The sequence below is a fragment of the Pagrus major genome, chromosome 16, assembly GCF_040436345.1.
Source record: "Pagrus major chromosome 16, Pma_NU_1.0".
In the NCBI taxonomy this organism is placed as follows: domain Eukaryota; kingdom Metazoa; phylum Chordata; class Actinopteri; order Spariformes; family Sparidae; genus Pagrus; species Pagrus major.
Window position 1 is genome coordinate 29,488,173 of NC_133230.1, and position 22,606 is coordinate 29,510,778.

At 39.7% G+C, this 22,606-nt stretch overlaps 2 protein-coding genes across 3 annotated transcripts in view; both read right to left on the reverse strand.

Annotated features, from left to right (window-relative positions):
* The window catches only part of LOC141010144 (apoptosis-stimulating of p53 protein 1-like), a 47,566-nt gene extending 37,694 nt beyond the window's left edge, over positions 1-9,872 (reverse strand). For both annotated transcript variants that reach the window (XM_073483004.1, XM_073483003.1), the window contains exon 1: positions 9,794-9,872. In XM_073483004.1, coding sequence (XP_073339105.1) covers positions 9,794-9,802 — 9 coding nt within the window. In that variant the 5' untranslated portion in view covers positions 9,803-9,872. The remainder of the gene's footprint in view (positions 1-9,793) is intronic.
* A 2,777-nt stretch (positions 9,873-12,649) lies between these two features.
* LOC141010145 (protein tyrosine phosphatase type IVA 2-like) lies at positions 12,650-21,744 on the reverse strand. The gene is made up of 8 exons (XM_073483005.1): positions 21,659-21,744; positions 20,643-20,781; positions 20,415-20,540; positions 19,406-20,154; positions 19,205-19,297; positions 16,797-16,927; positions 15,977-16,051; positions 12,650-15,818 (listed from the first exon to the last, which is right to left on the reverse strand). The coding sequence occupies exons 4-8, from the start codon at positions 19,499-19,501 to the stop codon at positions 15,707-15,709; spliced, it is 507 nt and encodes a 168-aa protein (XP_073339106.1). The 5' UTR covers positions 19,502-20,154; positions 20,415-20,540; positions 20,643-20,781; positions 21,659-21,744; the 3' UTR covers positions 12,650-15,706.
* Positions 21,745-22,606: the final 862 nt, after the last annotated feature.

Below are 22,606 nucleotides of genomic sequence, written 5' to 3' on the forward strand. Positions count from 1 at the left end.
AGGAAACAGATTAATGTTGCCAGCCAAAGACAAAAAGCAAAATACCAACTCAAGGTCACTGAACTGGACATCCACTGACTTTTTTCATTCAACTTTTAGTAAATGGACTGCATTAATACACTTGACATGTTGTCTCTCATTGACCCAGGGAGCATTTTAGGGTTCAGTAGTTTAAAAGACACTTCAACATGAGGACAGGAGTAGCCGGAGAAAGAAGCAGGTTTCTAGTTTCCACCCTGGCAGTTGAACGTCTGTGGTGTACGTGAAATGCTTTGTGTTTCCTACCAAAAAGAATTCTAGTTAACTGTGAAGATGTGTATTTTTACTATATACATGTTAAATAGTCATAGAAAAGTATTATTAAAGGTATTATCATGTGTCCCTGCTTCCTCCTTACTCATTTAATTACTCACACATGCGCTTCTCTTACTGTGACATGTCAACATGCCTTCAGTGGAAAGGGCCTACTGGGTTGTCTTAACATGGAGAAATCATGTGTTTAGAAAACCAATCTGCTGTTTACAACCATGGTGGGCTTTCAGCATGGCCGTTCCAGAGTAGATTACAGTACATCACCCAAAGACCCTCTATAGATAGACCAGACTATATAGTTCAAATGCAGGCCAGATTTACCTAAGCACCAAAGCATACAGCATATTGCGGTTTTATGACTGCTCTGCCATTAACAGCAAATACGTTTTCCATGAAGAACGATTAAGACTAATCATGTCCATATCTAAGTATGCATAACAGTAGTTCAAAAAACATCATAAACCTATCATGTAATAGCAATATAAAAAGGCTTTGTTTGTAGCAATGAACTGTTAAAGGATAAGTTCACCTAAAAATTAAACTTCAGTCAAAATCTACTCAGCTTCACAGAAAAACAGCGTTGCAGCATTCTCCTACACAACTGAAGTAGATGGGGACTTGTTTTAAAACGTAAACAAACAACCAAAATGAATAAATAAATAAATAAAAAGATAACGTCTGGAGTAATCCAAGTCCCCTAAAGCCCTGAGATCCAAAATTGACATGATAAGACGTTATTTACATGCTTGATCAACGGTTGAGCTCAGTCACCCACCTCAGATGGGGGGTGTGCGCTAACGCTTTTAGCTTAGCCAGTTAAGATTTCAGCTCTAAATAGGATTTAAATAGAGTCTTTTCAAAACAATTCGGGATCTCTGGGCTGCTGAAGACTAGGATTACTCTGGACGAGCTGCATGGAGCCCTTTTGTTTTTTCAGTTGTTTTTAAAAAAAAATGTTTTAAAACATGTCCCCATCTACTTCAGTTGTTACGGAGAATGCTGCAATGCTGTTTGTTTGCTGTGAAGCTCCAGAAATGTTTTGTGGACTACGAAACTTCACCCGACTTTCCATCAGCATGGAGATGAGTACACTTAATTTTTCCCTTTTTGGGTGAACTTTTCCTTTAATCCTAGAACAGCCTTTAAAAAAAAGAGACTTGTTCAGTCTGTATTGTTAAATTAAGTCGCGAGTGCATACTTGTTCTGACCTTTTTCAAGTTTTAACATGATGAGCTCACAGGAAGGTCCACTTCCTCCCGGCTATTTGAGTTCTGGTTACTAAACTGCCTCTGGTGCTGAATGAAGTGACTCTGGCTATTTTAGGCATCAGAGAAGGAGAAAGAGATAGTTAAACTCTAAAGAGGGGAGAGTGACAGCCTGGTATTCCCTTAGTTAGTCTGCTGTGAAAACATATCAAAGCTCATTTTATATGTAACTCAAACCATTTCAACACAATGCGTTGATTGTGGCAGGACAGTGGCTGGCATACACACTCTGAACTGAAACTGAAGAATTATTTCAGCAGTGGAAAGGTGATCTTTGTGCAAGAAATCAAAACCCACACTCGTGCTACCAATCTTTTCAGCGATGTATATAAATATCTGAGTAAAATATCTGTCTCTCACTCACCACTGGTTTGGTTTTCAGCTTCTTCTTCTGTGTCCTGCATTTGCTCAGTTTGAAGTTCTTAGACACAAACACCAGTTGCTCCAACACCAGCCCAAAGAAACGCTTCATGGGAAAACCATGGACCAAAAACACACACAGAAGTGTGTGTATGAGTGTGCGCATGCATGTGTGTGTTAGATAGATGGATAATTAGTGGTGTCCGATGGAGAGAGTGCGTTTGAAATGTGTGAATGTCAGGCTGTGTGTACGTCCTAATGCTAGGAAGTGAGAGGGAGGAGGGAGGGAGGAAGGGAGGGAGGAAGCGAGGGAGGGAGGGAGGGAGGGAGTCGGCTTTCGGTAAATATAAGGAGAGGGAGAGACGGTGAGGAGGAGAGGATGATGGGAGATAAAAAAAGAGATTCCGGACAGTTTTCATGCCTGTTAGTGGGAGTAGACCATGATATTGAGCTGATATTGTATCAGCAATGAAAAGATGTATTTATTAAGAAGTTCCTGTAGTATTTGTTGTCACTATTGTAAAAACATAGCTGTGGTTACATGGATGATATTTCTTCAGTTCCATTGAAATCAATCTGATTAGACATTGTAACTGGACTGTTGACATCACTGTTAAATGAAGTGATCAAATAAGATGAGCATTTACATGCCCCAAAGCATTTAATCAGAATATAACTTTTTTGACATGCGCAGAGTGGTTTCATCCACCGTAAAGCTACGGAAAATAGGAGAAGAAGTTTATTTTTCCAACTTTATTGAGAAAATTCAATCCACTAAATCATTCATTTGCCTGCAATTTTCAAGATGGACGCACATCGTGTCCTGGGAGCGTTATCTGCATTTCTGATTCGGTGGATTGCGTTCTTTTTAATCCTTTCAAACTTAGTTATGTTTTACTTTCGCCATGTTTCTGTCCCCTCCAACAAGCAGTGTCACTTAATGTTAGCCCCACAGGAAGTTAACATGGGTGGAAAGAAAATATTCAATCCAGCTGGAGAGAAACAATCAGATTAAGCCTTAACTTGGTTATTAGGTGCTAATGTTTTCCTGTTACACCACCAATTTCGATCTGATTGAAAAAATCAATCAGATCAGGCCGGATCAGATCAATATCTTCCAATTAAGGTTATTATATGAGGATTTGTTATAATGATTGGGTTATTATTCTGATTATTAGTGGAATATAAGGGTCCATGTAAACACAGCTAATCTAAAGCTTGAGATGAGTTAATCAGGGGACCTTACACTTACATTTTGTGCATATTCTGTGTGGTTCTCTTCCACTTCAGATCTATAGTTTTTAATTGTTGACATTTAATATCTGTAACATTTTTTAAGATTTTTGATTCTAAATCCTACATATTTTTTTAACAGTATGGCCTATTTTTCTAATTTGTACACTCAAAGGCTCAAATATATATAGTCATATTTCCATATTTGTACAGTATTCCAGTCAACAGTCTACACATCAGCATATCATCAGATTTGTGGATCATCACAACACTAAGTACTTGATTAGTTTGAACATGTGACAACTGAAGTGTGAAGTCTCAAAAAAGTCCCAGACGTTCTGATGCCAGAACTTTTAATTTTAGCTCTGAGTGTAGCAGAGCTGGTGCCGGCCAGGTCACTCAGGGTCAACATTGACACCTTCACTTGGGCAATCAATAATGGCACCGTACTGACACATACTCTGTTTAACTGCTAGTTCTTAAATGATTGATGATGAGCTTTTAATTTGGATGTAACTGTCATAAAAACGTCTGTGAAAAGCCTGAAAATGCCTTAATACTATTCTGAACGATAGACATGACAACCAGCAATGAGAGGCATGCACCTAAACATAACGTCTATGTACAAAACAATGGCACAAGTATTAATATTAGCTAAATGTATCAGTGTTTATCATGTTTGATGGATGGTCAGTGTGGTGTGGAGTGAGGCTGTCCAGAAGCAGCAGTAGTAATGCTGGAGGGGGAGAGATTACAGAGGCCACACTGATAAACTGCAGCATGACTGCACTCTGACACACACACACTGACACACACACAGAAAGGACACAGAAGGTACACTGGCAGAAGCGCTGTCTCTCTCTCTCTCTCTCTCTCTTTCTCTCTCTGTCTCACACAAGGTCACATGCTTGGTGCATGTGCTTGAAACAGTGCGTCTATTGGAATTGACAGAAAATCGGTAGACAGTGTAGAGGAAACGAGACAGACCAGAGAGGAGAGCCAGACGACATGTTACTACATTACTATCGTCATTACCAACTCATTCATTCATCAATACGCCAGCAATCACAAACAATGTGTTGATCTCTCTGTTTCTTTCTGCTCTTTCTCCTCGTCCCCTCACTTGTCACCTCTTTGTCGCTCCTGCTCACAAACACGATAATAAATCAGTCACAATCGTTGCAAATATGCTGCCTGGAGAAATCAAACTAAACTATGAACCTTAACAACATATTTTTCACATGGGTGGCCAGGTGGGCTCAGTGAAAACCTTGGGATGGAAACTATAAACTATAAAAACTATGTACACTCATTTCTTATTTTACAGGTATTTTGGCAATTATCTGATGTGCATAGCATTCTGTGTATAAATCGGAATGAAATCAATCGATCAAAATCATGAGATCGATATCAAAACAGAAGCTCTCAGGTTTATTAAAGAAGCAGTGTTTTGTTATGTATGATAGAAGCACTCTCTTTAAGGACACGTGTGTGTGTGTGTGTGTGTGTGTGTGTGTGTGTGTGTGTGTGTGTGTGTGTGTGTGTGTGTGTCGCTCACTCTGCAGGAACTGGAATTTTTATGAACAAAATGTTCTTCCAAGTTCTTCAGAAGGGACAGTACTGTACTTCCACCCACCACAGACAATACAACCACACAATGCAACAGAGGTAGTTAAGATTCCCACACACACACACACACACACACACACACACATACAAACTCACAAACTTTGACTTCAAACAGTAAAATTAAATGAATTTTTTTCGTATACAGGAAAATTAGGTCAGCTAACTGGAGTGAACGTGAGTCTTGCTGAGGCATACCAAGCCTGGTGAACAAGTCACCATGACATGACATCATGCCCACCAGCTGCCACCAGCTGCCCGCTGAAGAGGACAAATGTGAAGCACTGAAGCCGAGAACTGCTTTGCTTGCGATTTTTTTTTCATGCTAATAAAGATCACATTAGTTCATTATTTTGTAATCTCGAGATAAAGCGTGTTTTCTTGTGATAATGGGTCCGTTTGGAACGAACCAAGTTATTGTTAAATAAGTTGGTAAATTGTAAACTGCATTAGTAAACTGAAATGGGAGCTGTGTTTTACTTGTCTGCTAACAGAAATAATTGTTTATGTTTATCTGCTGAAATGACAAAGGTTTCTATTTCTTAAAGCAACTGCAGCGGTGAACGTTGACTCCTCTTGTCACGTGAGCAGTAAACACCAGGAACACGCTTCATTTTGAAACATGCAAAGAATGCTTAAGACGTATTTTCAGCATGCGACTGACAGTTCTGGTCAAATTTCATATTAGCAGCTGTGTCATTTTTGTGAATGTGAATTATGTAACAGATACGCTTGGATACTGCCCAGGCTGCCGTAGCTTTTTTTTGCTAGTAAATCATTTTAAACGATGATGGACTCTGTTGGGATCTGGGGGTAGAGGCTGCTTATACCTGCTGTGCCAACCATACAGGGAAAGTTATCCTTCTGGGAGTGAAATGGTTTTCAGTCTGGTCCATCTGTCATGCTCTTGTTATGTCTGCCCGGTGGCTTTTTTCCAAATCTAACCCATTGTCCTGACTCTTCCTATGTGTTTTGTTGCAGTTCCTAAAATAAATTCCTCTTGGGCTACAGCTGAACTCTTACTGGTTTTAAGTGAATTCAGAGAGATTATTCAAGAGCAGCTGGTAGAAGCCCACATGATTTTAACTTCATTTCTGTGATATACAAAGGACTGTCTGCTTAATGATGAATCAAGGGAGGGTAGAGAGGCTCGTGTGAGACTGAGGAGAGCGCTGCCTTTTAAAAACCACCCAGGAAGACGTCCTTTTTCCATCCACAGCAACCAAAATTAGGAAAGTATTACACGCTGAGGAGAAAATAGCTCTGTCACACTGTGTTTCCAGTGAGGCAGCTTCAAGTAACGCCTGCTAATAAACCGGAGGGATTTACAAGCTTAAATATAAAGTCATTGAAGACTGACTGATGATATGCACGAGTCTGTATTACATTACAATTACAATTTAAGAACTGGGCTGTCAGACTTTCATCTTAAGCCCTGTACAATGACTGAACAGTGGATTGAGCTATAATCATGTTCTTAAGTGAATGAGCTTCTCAGATGACCGTAATTACAAAAGAAATGATACTCCTGGAGTATATTTCTCTGACAACAGAGTGACAGTGTCCGTTTTAAAGTCCTGACGAGACAACAAATGTGCTTAAAGACAGAGAAACTAAGAGCTAAAGTAAAAATAAAGCTTATGAATGAAAACATGAGAGAGTGAAAAGAAATAAAACCAAAGTAACACCAGCTTCCCTCTGTGCAGCTGTTGAGCTGTCTCTGTGTGTTTTTGTGTGTGTGTGTGTGTGTGTGTGAGAGCGCACAGTGGAACACAGTGACAGCTGAAAGTGATTTACGTTTCAGACGCCCCAGCTCCCACTGCCCACACCCAAACACACACTCACACATATCAGTCAGTACCGTCTCTATAGGAACTGCTTGTGACCGGTGAAACACGACCTTCGTGCCCATTGAGAAAGAAACAATCCTTCTGAACCAGCTCACAGTGTCTACCACTGTGTATGTCTCTTTGTATACATTTTCCTCCATCAAGCAAAATTAATTAATGCTTTGGCCTATTAATTATTTAAACCCTTTTTATGTTCATGGGTAAATTTATTCAATCCTGCAAAAGAAAAACCCACTTCATTAATTTTGCAGCATGTCAAGCTAGCTTAAAACTTTTCCAAAAATCTTGTTTTTCATTGCAGATGTGATCCTTTATTAACATACGGCAGACCAGCAGACCCCAAGATCATCAATATGTCCGCTGTACATCCCAAGTTGTCTACATGCTAATTCTGTAGAATAAATGTTACTTTGTTTTGTGTTGTTTTAGCATTTTAGCATATTTAGTGTTTAAAAGCTATGCTTTAACTGAGAAATTACTGATTGTGGTCACTAAAGGTGCAATATGTAAGAATTTTTAGTTTAAAATGTTCAAAAAGTAAATAAAATGTGGGAAAAAATAACAGTTTTAATGTCAACTATGGCCCCCCGAGCCTGAAATCCTTCTCTGCCGAGGTCTGAAGCTCCTGTGCTGGCGATGTAAATGGCCGTGACACCCCCCCAGTGCTCTGAGTCCAGGCAGAGAATATACAGTATCTATGATACGACTGCTAGCTGCCTAAGCTAACTGAGCTGACTAGCTAACGGCAGCTACATTTAGCAGCAGTTACCAATTACTGGTGATATGCTGCCTCCTACTTATTTGGAGAAAGAATTCAACAGGTGGCCAATTCTTACATATCGCACCTTTAATTGTAAATTTTAAAGGCTCTTTTAGCCTTATGAAGATTGCTTAAAAAAATACTTAGCTAAATGTCAACATCAGAACGCTAACTTACTCAAACTGATATTGCTAACATGCTATGGTTAGCAGGTATAATGTTTACCATGCTCACCATTTAGCGTGCTAGCATGCAAACACTTGCTAATTAGCACTAAACACAGTTACCGGTTAACAGGAAAGTCATTAATTTAGCAGGTAGGCTATTTGGTCATAAATGAAAGTGTGACACAAATTAAAATTTTGACTGCATGGTGGCCCTACGTGAGAAGACACCAAAGTTATTACAATTCATTCTGAGGGAAATATGTCGCTACAATAATGGATACATGTGTTCAAATGTGAACATCATAGTGGCATTACAAGTAAAGTCAGGGGAGATATTTCAGTCAGAGCTGAAATGGTGAATCAATGACGGACATTTCCATCCACTGACTCATGCTACTAGCATGAGCAATAAATAGTATGATTTAGCATTGACTACTGTCTTTGTGCATGGGAAGTGACAGTGGTGGTAGCAACGTTGCCAGCTCTCTACCAGGGAAATATGTGTTGGCTGCTTCAGAAGAAGTTTCGAGATGATATCATGCTCTGTTTTGCATTTGCTGTATCAATCATGTGAGCTGCCTGCTGTGTACTGAACGGGGGCAAAGCTGTGCGAAGAGATGTCTGGACTGTAATTTAGGAGTCAATAGTTTCTCCAGCAGTCTGAATAATTAAGCAGACTTGTTGATCGCAGCTTTAGGCAAAATACTTCACAAATGGAGTGAAAGTCACAAAGCTATGAACACAGGGTAGAGGCTAAAGCTCACTTTACACTCGGAAAAAAAGGGTGAAGAAAAGGTTTGAACCAGAAAGGACATTCAGGCTGAGGTTCAAAGGTCAAGGCCAAAGTGTTCGCTATGTTTCTGTCTCTCCCCCTCTCTCTGAAGTAAACACATCTCTATATCTTCAGTGTATTGTCTGGAGCTGACAGCTGCCCGGCCCAGCCACAAAGATGTAGTGTTTTCAGTGTGTGTGTGTGTGTGTGTGTGTGAGAGAGAGAGAGAGAGTAAGAATGAGAGAAAAAGGGCAGGATGGAAATAGGAACACTAATGTTTTAATGACTTTAGTGTCTACTTTACAGTACAATAGACTTTTCTGCCTTATTCAGTACTATCTGCAACTGTGCGCAGCATGTCTGCGTGTACCTTACTTCCTTTGTTTTCTACTCACCAGAAACTTAGTATACATCAATAAGACATCTGTAAGTATTTAAAAAGTTAATGAAAATGCATGAACATGTAATTTTAATATATTTTTGATGGGGTTCAATATTTTGGGCCGACGAGCAACTGCACCACACATGCATGCACAGACTCAATAGTGTCAAGAAAGCCAAAAGAAAAGCAAGACAGCTGATTCAAACCTTCAAAATAAAAGCCCCATTTTTGAGTAACACAAAGAGAAGTGAAAATCACAAATGCATACATTCTTTGCCATATACAGTAGATGTATGGAGATATACTCAAGGGTACGGTATAGATGTGTATCTGTCATAGTTCTGCCAAAGCTTCAAACACAAAACTACTTGTATTGGTACACCAGACAAACTAAAAGCATATTTAACATCTACATTTCAAAGTTTATAACATTTAACTTACAAGACATCAGATTTTAGAGCCACCTTTACCACCTGGGATAATAAAAGCTGATCTTGCTGATTTGGAAATAGAGAATAACATCCCTTGAACTTGCACTGCATCAAACATGCAGAGCCTCCATGTTACAATATACTGTACGCTTCCTTTGATTGGCTACCTTGGTGAAGAAGCCACCAACTCCAGCAGCCTACACTACACTCTGCATTGCTGAGCTGCCATTTTGGAAGCAGAGCGCAGAACTTCCGGTGTTCTTTAAATTGATACAGCTGAGACCCTGAACGCAACACGAGTTTGTGACTGTGTTGAAAGGTTCGTTTCTGTAAAGTCACTTAAAACAAATGAAAACCTCTTTACTTTCAAAATCACATTGTTTGATTTAAGTTTCACTTGATTTCCTGTCATCATTTTAGGAGAAGTTGCCGTAAAAATACGCAGTTACGACAATAAAAAAAACAAAACGTTTAGTTAATGAATGAATGAAAGCATGTAAAGTGTAGTTGTGTAAAATGTCGCCGGGCTTTCCTTCCTGCTGTAGTTGTGTCTGAAGTCATATGGAAGTGATTATGTTCGCCATTTACATGTTTTCCAAAGCACATCCTGTCTGATATCATCAATGAGAACTCACCGGCAACATTCCCGCTGGTCGGAGCTCCTGTCCCGTTAGAAAAGCTCTTCCTTACACCTCCTCCCTGTCCTCCTCTCTCCCCCTCCCTTGTCTTCTCCTCCGTCTCTTCCTCTGGCTTCACGTTGTGTTCCTACGCATCCAGATTCTTCTGCTCTCCCTGCGTGTCCGGCCAGATATCCAGATGCTGAGAAAACTAAAAAACTCCAGCTCCTCTCCACTTTCCTCTCTCAACCCCTCCCTCTTCCTTCCTCTCTCTCTCTCTTTCACTGACACACACACACACACACCGAGTCTCTCTCTCTCTCTCTTGTGTTTTAAGAGTAAACACAACTGCACATGAGAGACCTGGAAACAGCAGCTGCAGTTTCATTATCAGAATTTCACTGATTTCATCCCTCAGTCATCAGCAGGCGGTCTGCGGGGTGAACTGGGTCACCCTCTCGCTCATCCCTCCCTCCTCCTCCTCCCCCCCTTGATAAATGGCCTACATGTTTAGTACAATATATGGCAAAACAGTTGGTGGAATAATCACTAGTATAAAAGTCTACACATATTTTCTTATCTAATCCAATGGGGAATTAGGTTTCCATAATGTTTTCTGTGAAGATAACTCTAATAAGCTTTAATTAATAGGTAAAAAGGGCCATATAATTAATATGACTATATCAGTGATAACAATAGCAAAATATACAAGTTTATATTTAGTTTAAGAATGCACTTATTAACAGTTATCTATGCTTTTTGCAGCTATTAAAAAGTATGTTTGAAAAAACTGTTAAAAAACTCATTAAAGACTTGGTGGTAGCTGCAAAAAGCATAGGTAACTGCTTACAAGTAGTTAACCGCTGATAAATGCATTATAAAGTATGTATTCATCTTAATAAAGCAACAAAGAGCTTAGTAAAGGTTTAACAATGTCATATTAGTTCATTAAACTTAAGTTCATCACTTCATCAGAGAAGAGTTCTTGTTATAACGCATTAAAGAGATTCACCATTCAACGCCCGTGAATAACATTTAAAAGATTAACAAAGTGCTCTGTTTATATGTCAGCCTGGGTGCAACTGACATGATAAGGTCCACTACTATTTGGCAGGACATTACTGCCATCTACTGTCCACAGGAGCAACCAAAACTCAGGCTGAACATGGAAACATTTGAATTTGACCTCTCCACGCTGACTGCTGGGGAGGAGTGAATATTGTATTCTCATCTCTGGATATCAGTACATGAATGTTGGTCAGTATAAAAGCTTCTTAATTTGTTTAAAGCCTGAAGGTTATAATGTTCTGTACAGGGTAAGTGTAACTGTGAAGAGAGTTGTTTATCACTTTAGGATGAGTTAGGATGATGTAGTTTGTGGTGCTGTAAAGAGAGGTTTCTGTCATTGAGCCTATTTAGCACGCTGTGGAGCACTTTACTTTTTAACTGGATAAACTTGTGTTCTACACATTAAACCAAACTTGAACAAGAATAGGGAAATGAAACATTATACTTTCCTCCAACTGAGAGGTCCACCTAAATAAAAGCATTTTTTCTTAGTTCTCTGATCCAACATTGTGTGGGAAACTTGCTCCAGGGCAAAATGTGACATTCAGTCAGTCGTCTCTTTGTGTAAACATGAACATGAAAAAAGACAGTGGTGAAAAGAGGAAATTCCTCATTTACATTTTTCAAGAATTGACTCTCAAACCCACTTCGTGGACATTTACTGTGTTCACCCACTATGGCTCTTTTGTTCAAGGTTAGTTCATGTGCGTGTGTGTTGTCAGGTCAGTCAATAAAAGCAATCAACCTTGAATCATCCATTGGCTCCGTGTGATGCTATCCATCCACCATGACAGCTACATTCACACAGCACCACCACAGCCAGAGGCAATCTCTCAGTGTGTCTCTCTCTCTCTCTCACACACACACACACACACACACACACACACACACACACACACACACACACACACACACACGGACAGAGTTCACAGAGGTCAGGTCAGGCTCAGCCTCATGTTGGGAAGCTGCCATGTTACAGCTACAGACCTACATGCAGTCAAATCATTGTGACCTGGAACTGTTATAGAGTCAGCCTGGTAGCTTATAAAGCTTCATACAAATAAGAATAAAAATGCATTTTGGTGAAAATGTAACACGGTGGTAATAGTTTCAATATCAAAAGTCATGTCACTGTTATCACCCTCAGATTCTAAGATATTGTGTGGTCTGACTGATCATTTCAACACTAGCTGTCAATGTCTAAAAATTTTAGTTTAAAACGTTAAAAAAATTAACTTACATTATCAACAGAATGTGAAGAAATATCAGCTTTGGTGTTTTGTCAAAGATGTACATGTATTGTGTTGAAGAGATATCTACAGAAGTTAGCATGCTAACCAGCTAGCCCAGGCCCATCCTTTCTCAGAATAACACTTTGTAGTGGCAAGAGTCCGATATTGAAGCTCAGGCCTCCGGAGCCGGGTGCTGATTGATGTCGACCTCTTGTGCTTCGTGTCCCTGCCTGAACCGCCTTGTTTTTGTTGTCCCTGATGCCAGAGTCCTGGTCGAAGTTGCTGCAAAATGCTAGTTGCATGGCTAACTGAGCTAACTGCATTCACAGTGAGCGGGTACTCTGCTGATACGCTGTGCCGCTACCTGTTTGGACAATGAATTCAAAAGGTGGCCAATTCTTACATATTGCACCTTTAAGTGTCTTGTAATCTGAAATTATTTTCAGAATTAGCTCATTATATGCAAATAAGCTTGAAAGTGAAATGTCCTGTGTGACAAATACAATATTTTCTTAACTCACAACACAGACACATTAAACTGCGATTCAAAAACAGTTTCTGCCACACACAACAGTTACAGTACTTAAACACTTTAATTTTCTAAGAAGACTGATAGATTTTTTTCAAGCAGACAGACATGTCACAAAGAAACACTGTCGAATAAATAAATAAATAAATAAATAACAAGTACAAATAGTTAAAAAGGTACAGGGAAAATAAAACCTATAGAAAAAATAACAACATCACAAAGACAAACAGCAGCAGCTGACCAGACAGCTAGGTAAGTACAGAACCAGAGATAGACAAGAACTATGAGCACAAAGGTTTCAGTGGCAGCCATGTTGGATCCACAGTCCTGTTCAATAGGGGTTATAACAGGAACACAGGAAGTATTCAGCAAACTGTCCCATTAGCAAGTTTAAAAAGGGCACCAGAGGTCACTTGCAAGCTCAGTTCTTTACCATCTAAAATAGTAAGTGCTCATGTGTTTGCATAGAGCCCACCATCATTCAACGATATATATTTTGGACTGTTATTGTATGCTAATTGTTAGCGGGAAGCATAGGCTGTATAAAGAAGGGAACGTAGCCACCGGGTAAGAAATGTGAAGCCAATGTGTAAGTTCTTGCATTCTGTCTAATGGCCAGCCAGAGGCAACTCCACTGGTTTCAAAAAGAAGTCTGATTGCATAGAAGTCTATGAGGAAATGACCCTACTTCTCACAGGATTGATTAGCTCAGTAAACATTTTCCTAATGAGTTTATGCAATCAATCCCTACTTTGAAGTCCACCTGAATACAGAATGATGTTCATTTAGTAAATTAGGGTCCCATTTAAAGTTAAATAGATGTTAAAGCGGGGCATACTTTAGGAACTGGCTACCTTGTAATTGACAAGTCACAACTATAGCAATGCATAGTGTTCTCAGTCAGATCCACCCCCTCGTCCAAATGTGAACACTTCTGGCAAAAAAAACAAGACGGCAGCGGCTTTAATGCCAAACTCGATGCCTCAAAATGGCAGTCCAAATCCAATGGGTGACATAAGGAACCCAACATCCACTTCCTTTACACAGTCTATGGCGGGAACACTATTGTCACGTACTGTATACTGCCACTCCATCATACACTGCTTGTAGACTATTTGTATGCTGAAGTAGAGGTATAGAGCACTGGGGCTCGTGAATGATTAGGGATGCATTTTTGTTCTTTGAGCTAGACAGCTAACAGGAAAATCTATCAAAACCTTTCAGTGTTCATTTATTAATACATTCACCATATGACCTTTTAACATGGTGGCCCACTTGCCTTGATGACATTATGAAGGACAGTGTCAAACAATTACAGTCAACACAAGTTTGTTCTAAAGAAGCAGACTGTGCTCCTATGACTCAGACTTGGGACATACTATACAATAGGTAGGTAGATTGTAGTGCTCTTTAATACAGTATACGTCACATTTGCAAGTGAGAGTACATTTTTAAAATCATTTAAACTTTTAATCTCCTTTAAATACACTTCTTTAACATTGTATGCTTCCTAAGTTCAGTTTTCATCTGCCCCACTTTCTGGCTTCAGGACATTGCCTTTTTCAGTAAGTAAAAGTTTGGAATAAACATATTCATCTGAACCACTAGCCCCATTCACACTGCCCTTTGAGTGCGGGGACCCTGCGCCAATTCTCCGCCTCCTCCTCTGTGTGCAAGTTTCAGATGTGGCGAGGGGTGAAGGAGCAGGAGCGTGTCGATCTGATGGTGTTCACAGTCTGACAACTAAACAGATCCTTCACTCGACAAAATAAAGAGAAATTTCCCACAAAGTAAAGTTACATGACCAAACAACAGTAACATAGTAACTGGTAGTGTCTTTGGCAACTTATATGAGGAAAAAAATACCGCAGTTATACGTGGAGAAGTGTCTGTCCTCCTGTCTGTCATCCTGTCTGTCCTACCGACTCTTCGTCACATTTCTGCCTGAAAAACAGCGTCTGTCCCCGGCAAAAAACTTAAACTCACCAAGTGTTTGTCTCCTTCCACTATTGTGTTGTTGTAGTTATGGTCTTGAAAAAAATCACCGCGACGGTCAGCCCTCCCAACCGAGACTTCAGTGAACTTTCCCCCAGAAAACAGCATCCCTCCCCGCGAGTGAAAGAGTCAGACAGCGTCCTGTTTACTGATGGCGATTATGTAATTATGTAATTTAGAGTGAAAAACGTAACTTTGTCACTTTCCAGGATGTATGATGGGTCAGGATCTCAATCACAACACATTATAACTGCATCCATATGATCATAAACAGTCAGCGGGTACATGTTTAGATTAACAGGAGGGCACCGGGGAAAAAACACATTGAAAAAAACACACAGGCGTCAACATCATGACGTGTACTGTCACACCTCTTTTGGATCTGCTTGGTTCTGTGTGAACAAACAAAGGCGGAGAATTGGCGAACCTCCGCTGTGGAGATAATACGGCGTCTCAGTGCGAAAAGGGCTACTGTGTGGATTGATGTGCAATTACCAGCAAGCCTCTGAAAGCACATACAGCCAACTATTTATTCTGCATTTGTAGTGGTGTGGCTTTGAACAAATATGAAGCTGTAGACCAGTTTAAAATCACGATAAATCAACTGTCAGACATACTAGCCTACAGACAGCATTTTTTTGAATAATGTCTGATCCATATGTCAAAGTTTTAACAAGTCTGTTCACATAAACAGCATTTCTCATAGCTGCACCTGTAACAGTGAACTGAGGGAGTAACCTTTTGATTTCACAGTGATTTTGCTGACAAACAGACTTACTTCTGCTTAACTGTGGGGTTCCTTTTTAATGGACAGTCTTTTTTGCTACATATTAAGAGTTACAGGTCAAGGAGCACAAATAAAAACACATCCATTTTTTACTTCATTTCTGATGTGAAAACAGAAAATGTTAATCTTATCATAAGATTTTCAGAAGCTTGACGTGAGGTCCTTGGATACTTGGTAACACATTAAGTGCTTTGAAACATTTTCAGGGGCTGTTACATTAGCTAATCTTTTTACCCAAACATGTCAACTTTCCATTTAACATCAAAAAATCAAAGTCTCCTGTGAAGCTGCACTGAAGATGTATGGGGAGTTGTGGATTCCTACTGTATACGGCAGCTCTGTCCGTTGGCATCTTTGGAGCGAAGACACAGTTTAGCTTTGTAGTTTTCCAGGTACAGCAGCTGCTTGGAGTTGAATGCTCCACGACGCTTCCTGCCAAACATAATCAAAACAAGAATAATATTTCTAAAAACAACAACAGGTGTGTGAGCAACTACAGGGATGATATACTGAATACAGTGCATGAAAAGACAGAGCAGTAGTACAATCAAGTAAAAGGGAAAACAGCAGAATTACTGTTTGGTACTCACAGTCTGATGAAGTGCACAGCATCCTCATATTCCATCCCACACTCAATTAGAGCCAGTGCCACCAACACAGGAGCTCTGAGGACAAACAACAAAAAGATGAAAATGTACAACCATCTTTGGACAACACTTCTATGGTCCTGTATGAAGTACAGCCTTTAACTTAGTGTGTGCTTCTAGCTTTATCAAATTAATGACATATTTTACTTTAGACCCCTGTAGCTATAGATCAAAGAAGAGTGGCAGTGGCTGGCAGTGTACCATTTTGAAAATCTAGTACCACTTAGCTTGATTTTATTGCATGATGCACTTTGTGATTGACAACACTACTACAACTGACAATCACAGCCAAAAACCAAACTGGCTTAAGTGGACATTAATTTATCTTGCATGTCATTATATGTAGTAAACAAAATATGCTAAATCCTGTGACTAGTACATAGCAGTGTTGTGAGATGTACTCAAAAGTCATACTTGAGTAAAAGTAAAGATATTGTGTTACAATATTACTTTGATTAAAGTTAAAGTCCTCCTACAAATAGTACTTGAATTAAAGCTCGGAAGTATCTGATATTAAATGTACTTAAGTATCGAGATTAATTTTCTGGCAATAAATGTACAAAAGTATAAAAATATAAGTAAATATTGGATCTGATATTCGGCATTTTTCAGATTATCGTAATAAAATGTGCTACATTGGCTCTGATGCTGCAAGCGATTTGCAAAGTAACTTGTAACTAAAGTTATCAAAATTCTACTTTAAATTCTAATAGGCCTGAGTAATTGTACTAGGTTACATTCTGCACCACTGGTGCATACTTACCGTCCTAGTCCAGCAACACAGTGCACGGCCACACAGCTGCCAGGCTCGTCTCTGAATTTCATCTGCAGTAGGTTCAGCCAGTCATCAACCACCTGGTCTGGGGGGGCGGAACCATCGTCAAAGGGCCAATCCTGGAAGACAGATAATACACATTGCCTTGGATGTTTTCCCTGTTTTCTACATGAATTACAAAAAAAAACAGTCCAGCCACAAATACTCTATGGATTGAGGTCTGGGCTTTGACTCGGCCACTCCAGAACATTCACCTGGTTGTCTTTAAACCATTCCTGTGCAGCTTTGCTGTATGCTTTGGGTCATTGCCTTGTTGGAAAATAAATCTTGTCCCAAGTCATAGTTCTCTTGCAGACTGAATCAGGTTGGCCTCCAGGATTCCCCTACCTTTTGCTGCATTCATTTTACCCTCTACCTTTACAAGTCTTTCAAGGCCTGCTGCCAAGAAGCAGCCCCACAGCTGCACACAGGTGATGTGTTGTGTTTTGTGTTTTGTGTCCACCAAAATAAGTCTAGTCTGATGGCCAAAAAGCTCCATTTTGGTCTCATGAGACCAAAGAACCTTCTTACACACATGCCTTTGGGTGAACACTAGTTGAGATTTGATAGTTTTGACTTGTGAAGGTTCACTGAAGTCTCAGTCGGGAGGGCTGACAGTCACAGTGACTTTTTTCTATAGAAGTTGCCAGAGACAGTAACTACAACAACACAATAGTGGAAGGCGACAAAGACATGGTGAGCTAAAGTTTTTTGCTCCAAATCACGTCACATAATCACCGCCATTCAATTGCGGGAGCTGCCTGGCTCTGCTGCCGGGGACAGACGCTGTTTTTCGGGCAGAAATATGGCAAAGAGTCTGTAGGACAAACAGGATGACAGAGGCTTTTCTATGTATGGATGTGGTATTTTTTTCCCACATTACTGTTGTTTTGGCTTTGTGGGTTCAAGTGTGGGACATTTCTCTTTTATTGTATGAGTGAAGGATCTGTTTAGCTGTCAGATTGTGTACACCATCAGACCGACACACCCCTGTTCTGCGCTGCCGGCTTTTCCATTCACACAGACGCCATCTCACCCCTGTTGATACTACCTCCGGAGGCAGAGGTATACATACACACACACACACACACACACACACACACACACACACATATACTTGAAATCATTACCCCCCTCTCTATCAAAGAATAGTTTTTGAATATTTCTCAGTAGTAGATTGTTTTTTGCCCTGTACAGTATTTGTGCAGGTTGAAATTCTACAAGATCAGTGAATTTTTATGTTTTTGACATTAAGAATAATGAGTTAGTGTGATCCCGATATCCAACATTATGAACTAACCGTATGGCTCTTTTCTGAAGTACAGAGAGTGACTGCAGTGAGCTTTTATATGTGTTGCCTCAAACCTCCACACAATAACTTAAATACAGTAAAACCAGTGAACATTAGAGAATATGGAGAGATTCGTGATCCAGAACATGCTTGGCTCAGTACTGAAATGCTTCTCGACAGTTTGGATTGTACATGATTTATGTGAGCTTTCCAAATGATTCTGCCATCTACTGTCACTCCAAGGAATTTTTACTCATTAACTTTCAATGTTGACACCATCTATTTTTATCTGTACTTGAGTATTTGCTTTATAATTATTGAATGAAATTATTTTTGTTTTATTCAAATTTAATGATAACTTATTTCTATCAAACCACTTTAATTTTTCCATTTCTGTAATGATAACCTCTAATAATTGTTGAAGATTCTCACCTGAACAAAAAATATTTCTATCATCAGCAATAATACCAGCGTCAATATTTTGGATACTTTATATACGTCATTAATGTACAGAATAAACTGTTTGGGACCCAACACTGACCCCTAGGGGTGCCACAAGCAATGCCCAAACACACTGAAGAAAACTCTCCCAACTTGACAAATTGTTGCCTGCCACTTAGATAACTTCTTACCCAATTCAATACTATGTCCCTGATGCCACATTGTTACAGTTTATTAATCAGTATTTCATGATTGATTGTGTTAAATGCTTTTTTGAGGTCCAGAAATACCCCAACAGCATGTTTTTTAAGGTCTATGGAGTTTGTGATTTCCTCATTTGATTCAATTAAAGCCAATTATGTTGAATTGTTTGGTCTGAATCCGAATTGACTGTTGCACAGTGGGATGTAACTCTACTGGGTCTGGTAATTTTGGGAAATAGGCCCATACTGTACATTGTGTTAATGAATTCTTCAGTCATTCAACAGATCAGTATTGATATCCCCACAATGAAAATTACCTTCCTACTTATTTTTGAAAACATTTCCTCCATCCAGTCCCTGAAATATTCCCTTCTCCGTTTGTAAGTAAATGAGTAGGCTGTGTATCTATGCATGTCACTTACGAGGACCTGTATGCCTTCTTGTTCCACTGGCGCTTTGTCATATGTAGCAGCACACACTCTCACCAGGGTGTTTACTCCATATGCCTTCAGATCCTACACGTCAAAACATACTTGTCAAGTCACTGTTGCTTCTTCAAGAAATAAAAGATGAAGAAATGAATGAAGGGCATAAACAAATGATCAGAATGTGCTGTACAGTACCTCTATAAATCTTCCCAGTTGTGCGTTGGTGGGGTTGTGCGTAATGAGGAATCTCAGACAGTCATAAGTGATCTCCACTGGAGCCGGTCGGTTCATTTTTAGATTTTTAGAGGTTTGTGAATTAAGAAAAAAAGATCAGAAAAGTACTGTACTTCAAAGAATGGAGTAACAGACAGAGTCTTCAAAGGAATTTCAGCGAAAGTCTACTGATTATCTAAAATAATCTTATTATTAAAAGAAAAACTGCTTAGGCCTTACAATTAACTTTACTAACTAATGCATCTGTATGATTATTGGGAAAAGAAGTAAACTATTCCTTTAATGGTAAAGAGTTGTTTGAATAAAAAACAAAAAAGACAAGACAAATTTCTTGGTTAATCAATAGGAGGATAAAAATCTGAACTTTTCTTGGCAATGAATAAAACTAAAATTGGCTTGGTTAAAAACTTAAAAATCTAAATCTGGCAGAGTGGGATCAAAAAAGACCGGTGAGGAGACACCCAAAGTTCACAAGAAAAATAAATCTAAAGACAGATAAAAGATCCGTCCTTTCCTTCTTTCAAATCTATTAGCCCATTCAGAAAAGACTTGTACGAATCAGAGTAGAAGAAGGAAGCGAAAGCAGGAGAAGAGAAGAGCTGTGAGGAAACTCCCGGGCTAAAACCGAAGGGTTCCCTGCTCCCCAGGACAAGTGACAGGCTGAAGGTTGGCTTGTCTTCATAAGGGTTGAACAGGATGGCAGTAAGGACCTGCGAGGACAGTCATTAATTACACACCATTTTCAGCAAACCTAACGAAAAGTTCACTTACATACCATTTTTTTCTCATTACTTTATTATGAATACAATCTTTTTGTCTGCTGGCTATTCTCAATATCACGTTTCACATGTTCACATATTGCATTTGTGACATTTTAGCTGATAACCAACATACGGACAGCTATTTCAATCGATATTTGTAATGCTTGAATCAATGTACCTTTAACATAGTGAATCTTCGTACTACATACCTGTGTGCGTGAATGGCAGTGTTTGCGCCTAGCTGGTTTCTCCTGTTCACTTGTCCACAATAAGCAGCAGGTGCTGGGCTTGGCAAAACTCCCCTCCAAGACTCGCAAACGCCATACATGTGCAGCCTGAGGGACACACAGTAGTGGATTGCAAGTTGGATGTGTATCCAGTTTGCGCTGTATTAAGACATGGGACAGTGTTGCAGCGAAAACTGGTGAAATACTCACTGTGATGAGAGCTGAGGAGATAGTTCATTGAGCGGACACAGGAAAATGTGACGGCTCCGGGATGTAGACACACCATTGATGATGATGCTGCTGCTTTTCTGGGTCCTGGCTGACGATGGCCCGCTAGCTTGCTGCTAACCTGCGGTGTAAAGGAAAATCTGTTGATTATTCTCAGCTATGTCACCTCAAACTAGTAGCTCCTAGTTACTCCTATTGCTGCGTACTTCTAATGAGAAAGTGACACAAATGTAACCATTAGCTAAAGTGTAACTAAAAGTATGTCACATATTGTAAATCTACATAACGGAACAACATAAGACAACGTTATATTCTACCTGATTTCACATGGTAAGTCGTGTGTCCACTTGAAAATAACGGGACGTATCAGAGCTAAGGTGGTCAGCTAGCTAAACTGCATCCCTGACCAGGAATCTGATTTTACACCCAGATTGCCGACAGTAATTAATATACAATTAACGGTTAAGCCCGACGTGCAAACTGTTAAAAGCTATATATTTGGCCAGCTATTTTTTATTTATTTATTGCCCATACAGAAGGATGTTAATGTAACTATGTTCAGGAGCGACCCGCTTGGTTGTTAACGCTAGCTAGAGCGATTTTCTAACATTTGCTAAATCACCCGAAAGCCAGCTAGCTTAACGTTCACGTTCGCTGTGTCTAAATGCACATGAATCCACGTATATACAACACAGGTTATCACCCGGTTCAAGACTAAATGTTAGCACCTGATTTAGAAACTACCTCACTTGACTAACCTACAACACCATCTGTCATTACAGGCTGTCTACGCCGCCAGCCAGGTCATGTAAAAACAGGTCAACGACCATGTACACAGCAAGCTAACACTCCCAGGCTAACAAGAGCGTTCGCCGGTTATTATAACGGCCAAATGACAGCGGCTACAGTGGCCTTGTTCCCTCATGCAACATTAGCTACACACTAACTACAGCTGTCGCATCAAAGTCAAACCACACACGACTGAAGAAGCTACTTACAAAACGCAGTAGTTTCGCGAAAATATCCAGACGCTTCTAATGACACAGAAGGGTCTGCGAAGGAGACATGTTGAACACGGATGTCGAGTGGGAGACACTTAGCAGAGACACTTCCGGCCGCAAGCTTTTCAGAATAAAACAGATTAAAAAATACACATTGCCCTGTTTTAAAAAATCAGGACGTTTTTGTTTGGAAACAACTCCTCTACACTTCCGGTATTCTTAAGCCTGCCCCTGTTAGTTTGACTAATTAAAAAAATCACTGTAACGATGGCTTAAACATTAGCTGAGCACACTGGGCTTTTTTTTTACTAAACATTATGTTGCTTTATTTAATAAAAGTTCAGTTTCAAGTACTTGCAGCAGATTTAGTATACTGTATGATGTATAAGTCTGAAAGCATGCAGGTAGTTGTAGCTGTATTATAGGCAGATGTTGAAGTCATTGCTGCCATCTACTGTTTGCACACAGAGTAAATCTACCAAGATGTAGCTGCATTGTACAGTGGTGCTTGAAAGTTTGTAAACCCTTTAGGATTTTCTATATTTCTGAATAAATATGACCTAAAACAACATCAGATTTTCACGCATGTACTAAAAGTAGATAAAGAGAACCCAATTAAACAAATGAGACAAAAATATTATACTTGGTCATTTATTTATTGAAGAAAATGATCCAATATTACATATCTGGGAGTGGCAAAAGTATGCGAACCTTTGTTGATGAAGGTTCTCAGTCATCTAGGTCATGGTAAATCTAGGTGCTGTATCAGGCAACTGTTTCAGTTTGTTGAAGACGTTTCACCTCTCATCCAAGAGGCTTCTTCAGTTCTAACTAACTGGAGAGGAGTTTGCAGTCTTTTAACCTCTGTGTGGGAGTGTCCTTACAGAGTCGTTAAGGACACGTGTGAGCTCTGAGTTTCAGAGTTGTTACGGCCACTTGTGGGTT

Bases quoted from the DNA above. Each gene is read 5' to 3' on its own strand.
- LOC141010145 (XM_073483005.1), bottom strand. From the start codon at position 19,501: ATGAACCGACCGGCTCCAGTGGAGATCACTTATGACTGTCTGAGATTC. The intron at 16,928-19,204 runs GTAAGTGACATG...TCTGTCTTCCAG, and splicing joins AAGAAGGCATACAGGTCCTC to GATTGGCCCTTTGACGATGG. The intron at 16,052-16,796 runs GTAAGTATGCAC...GTTTGTCCTCAG, and splicing joins TGTGTTGCTGGACTAGGACG to AGCTCCTGTGTTGGTGGCAC.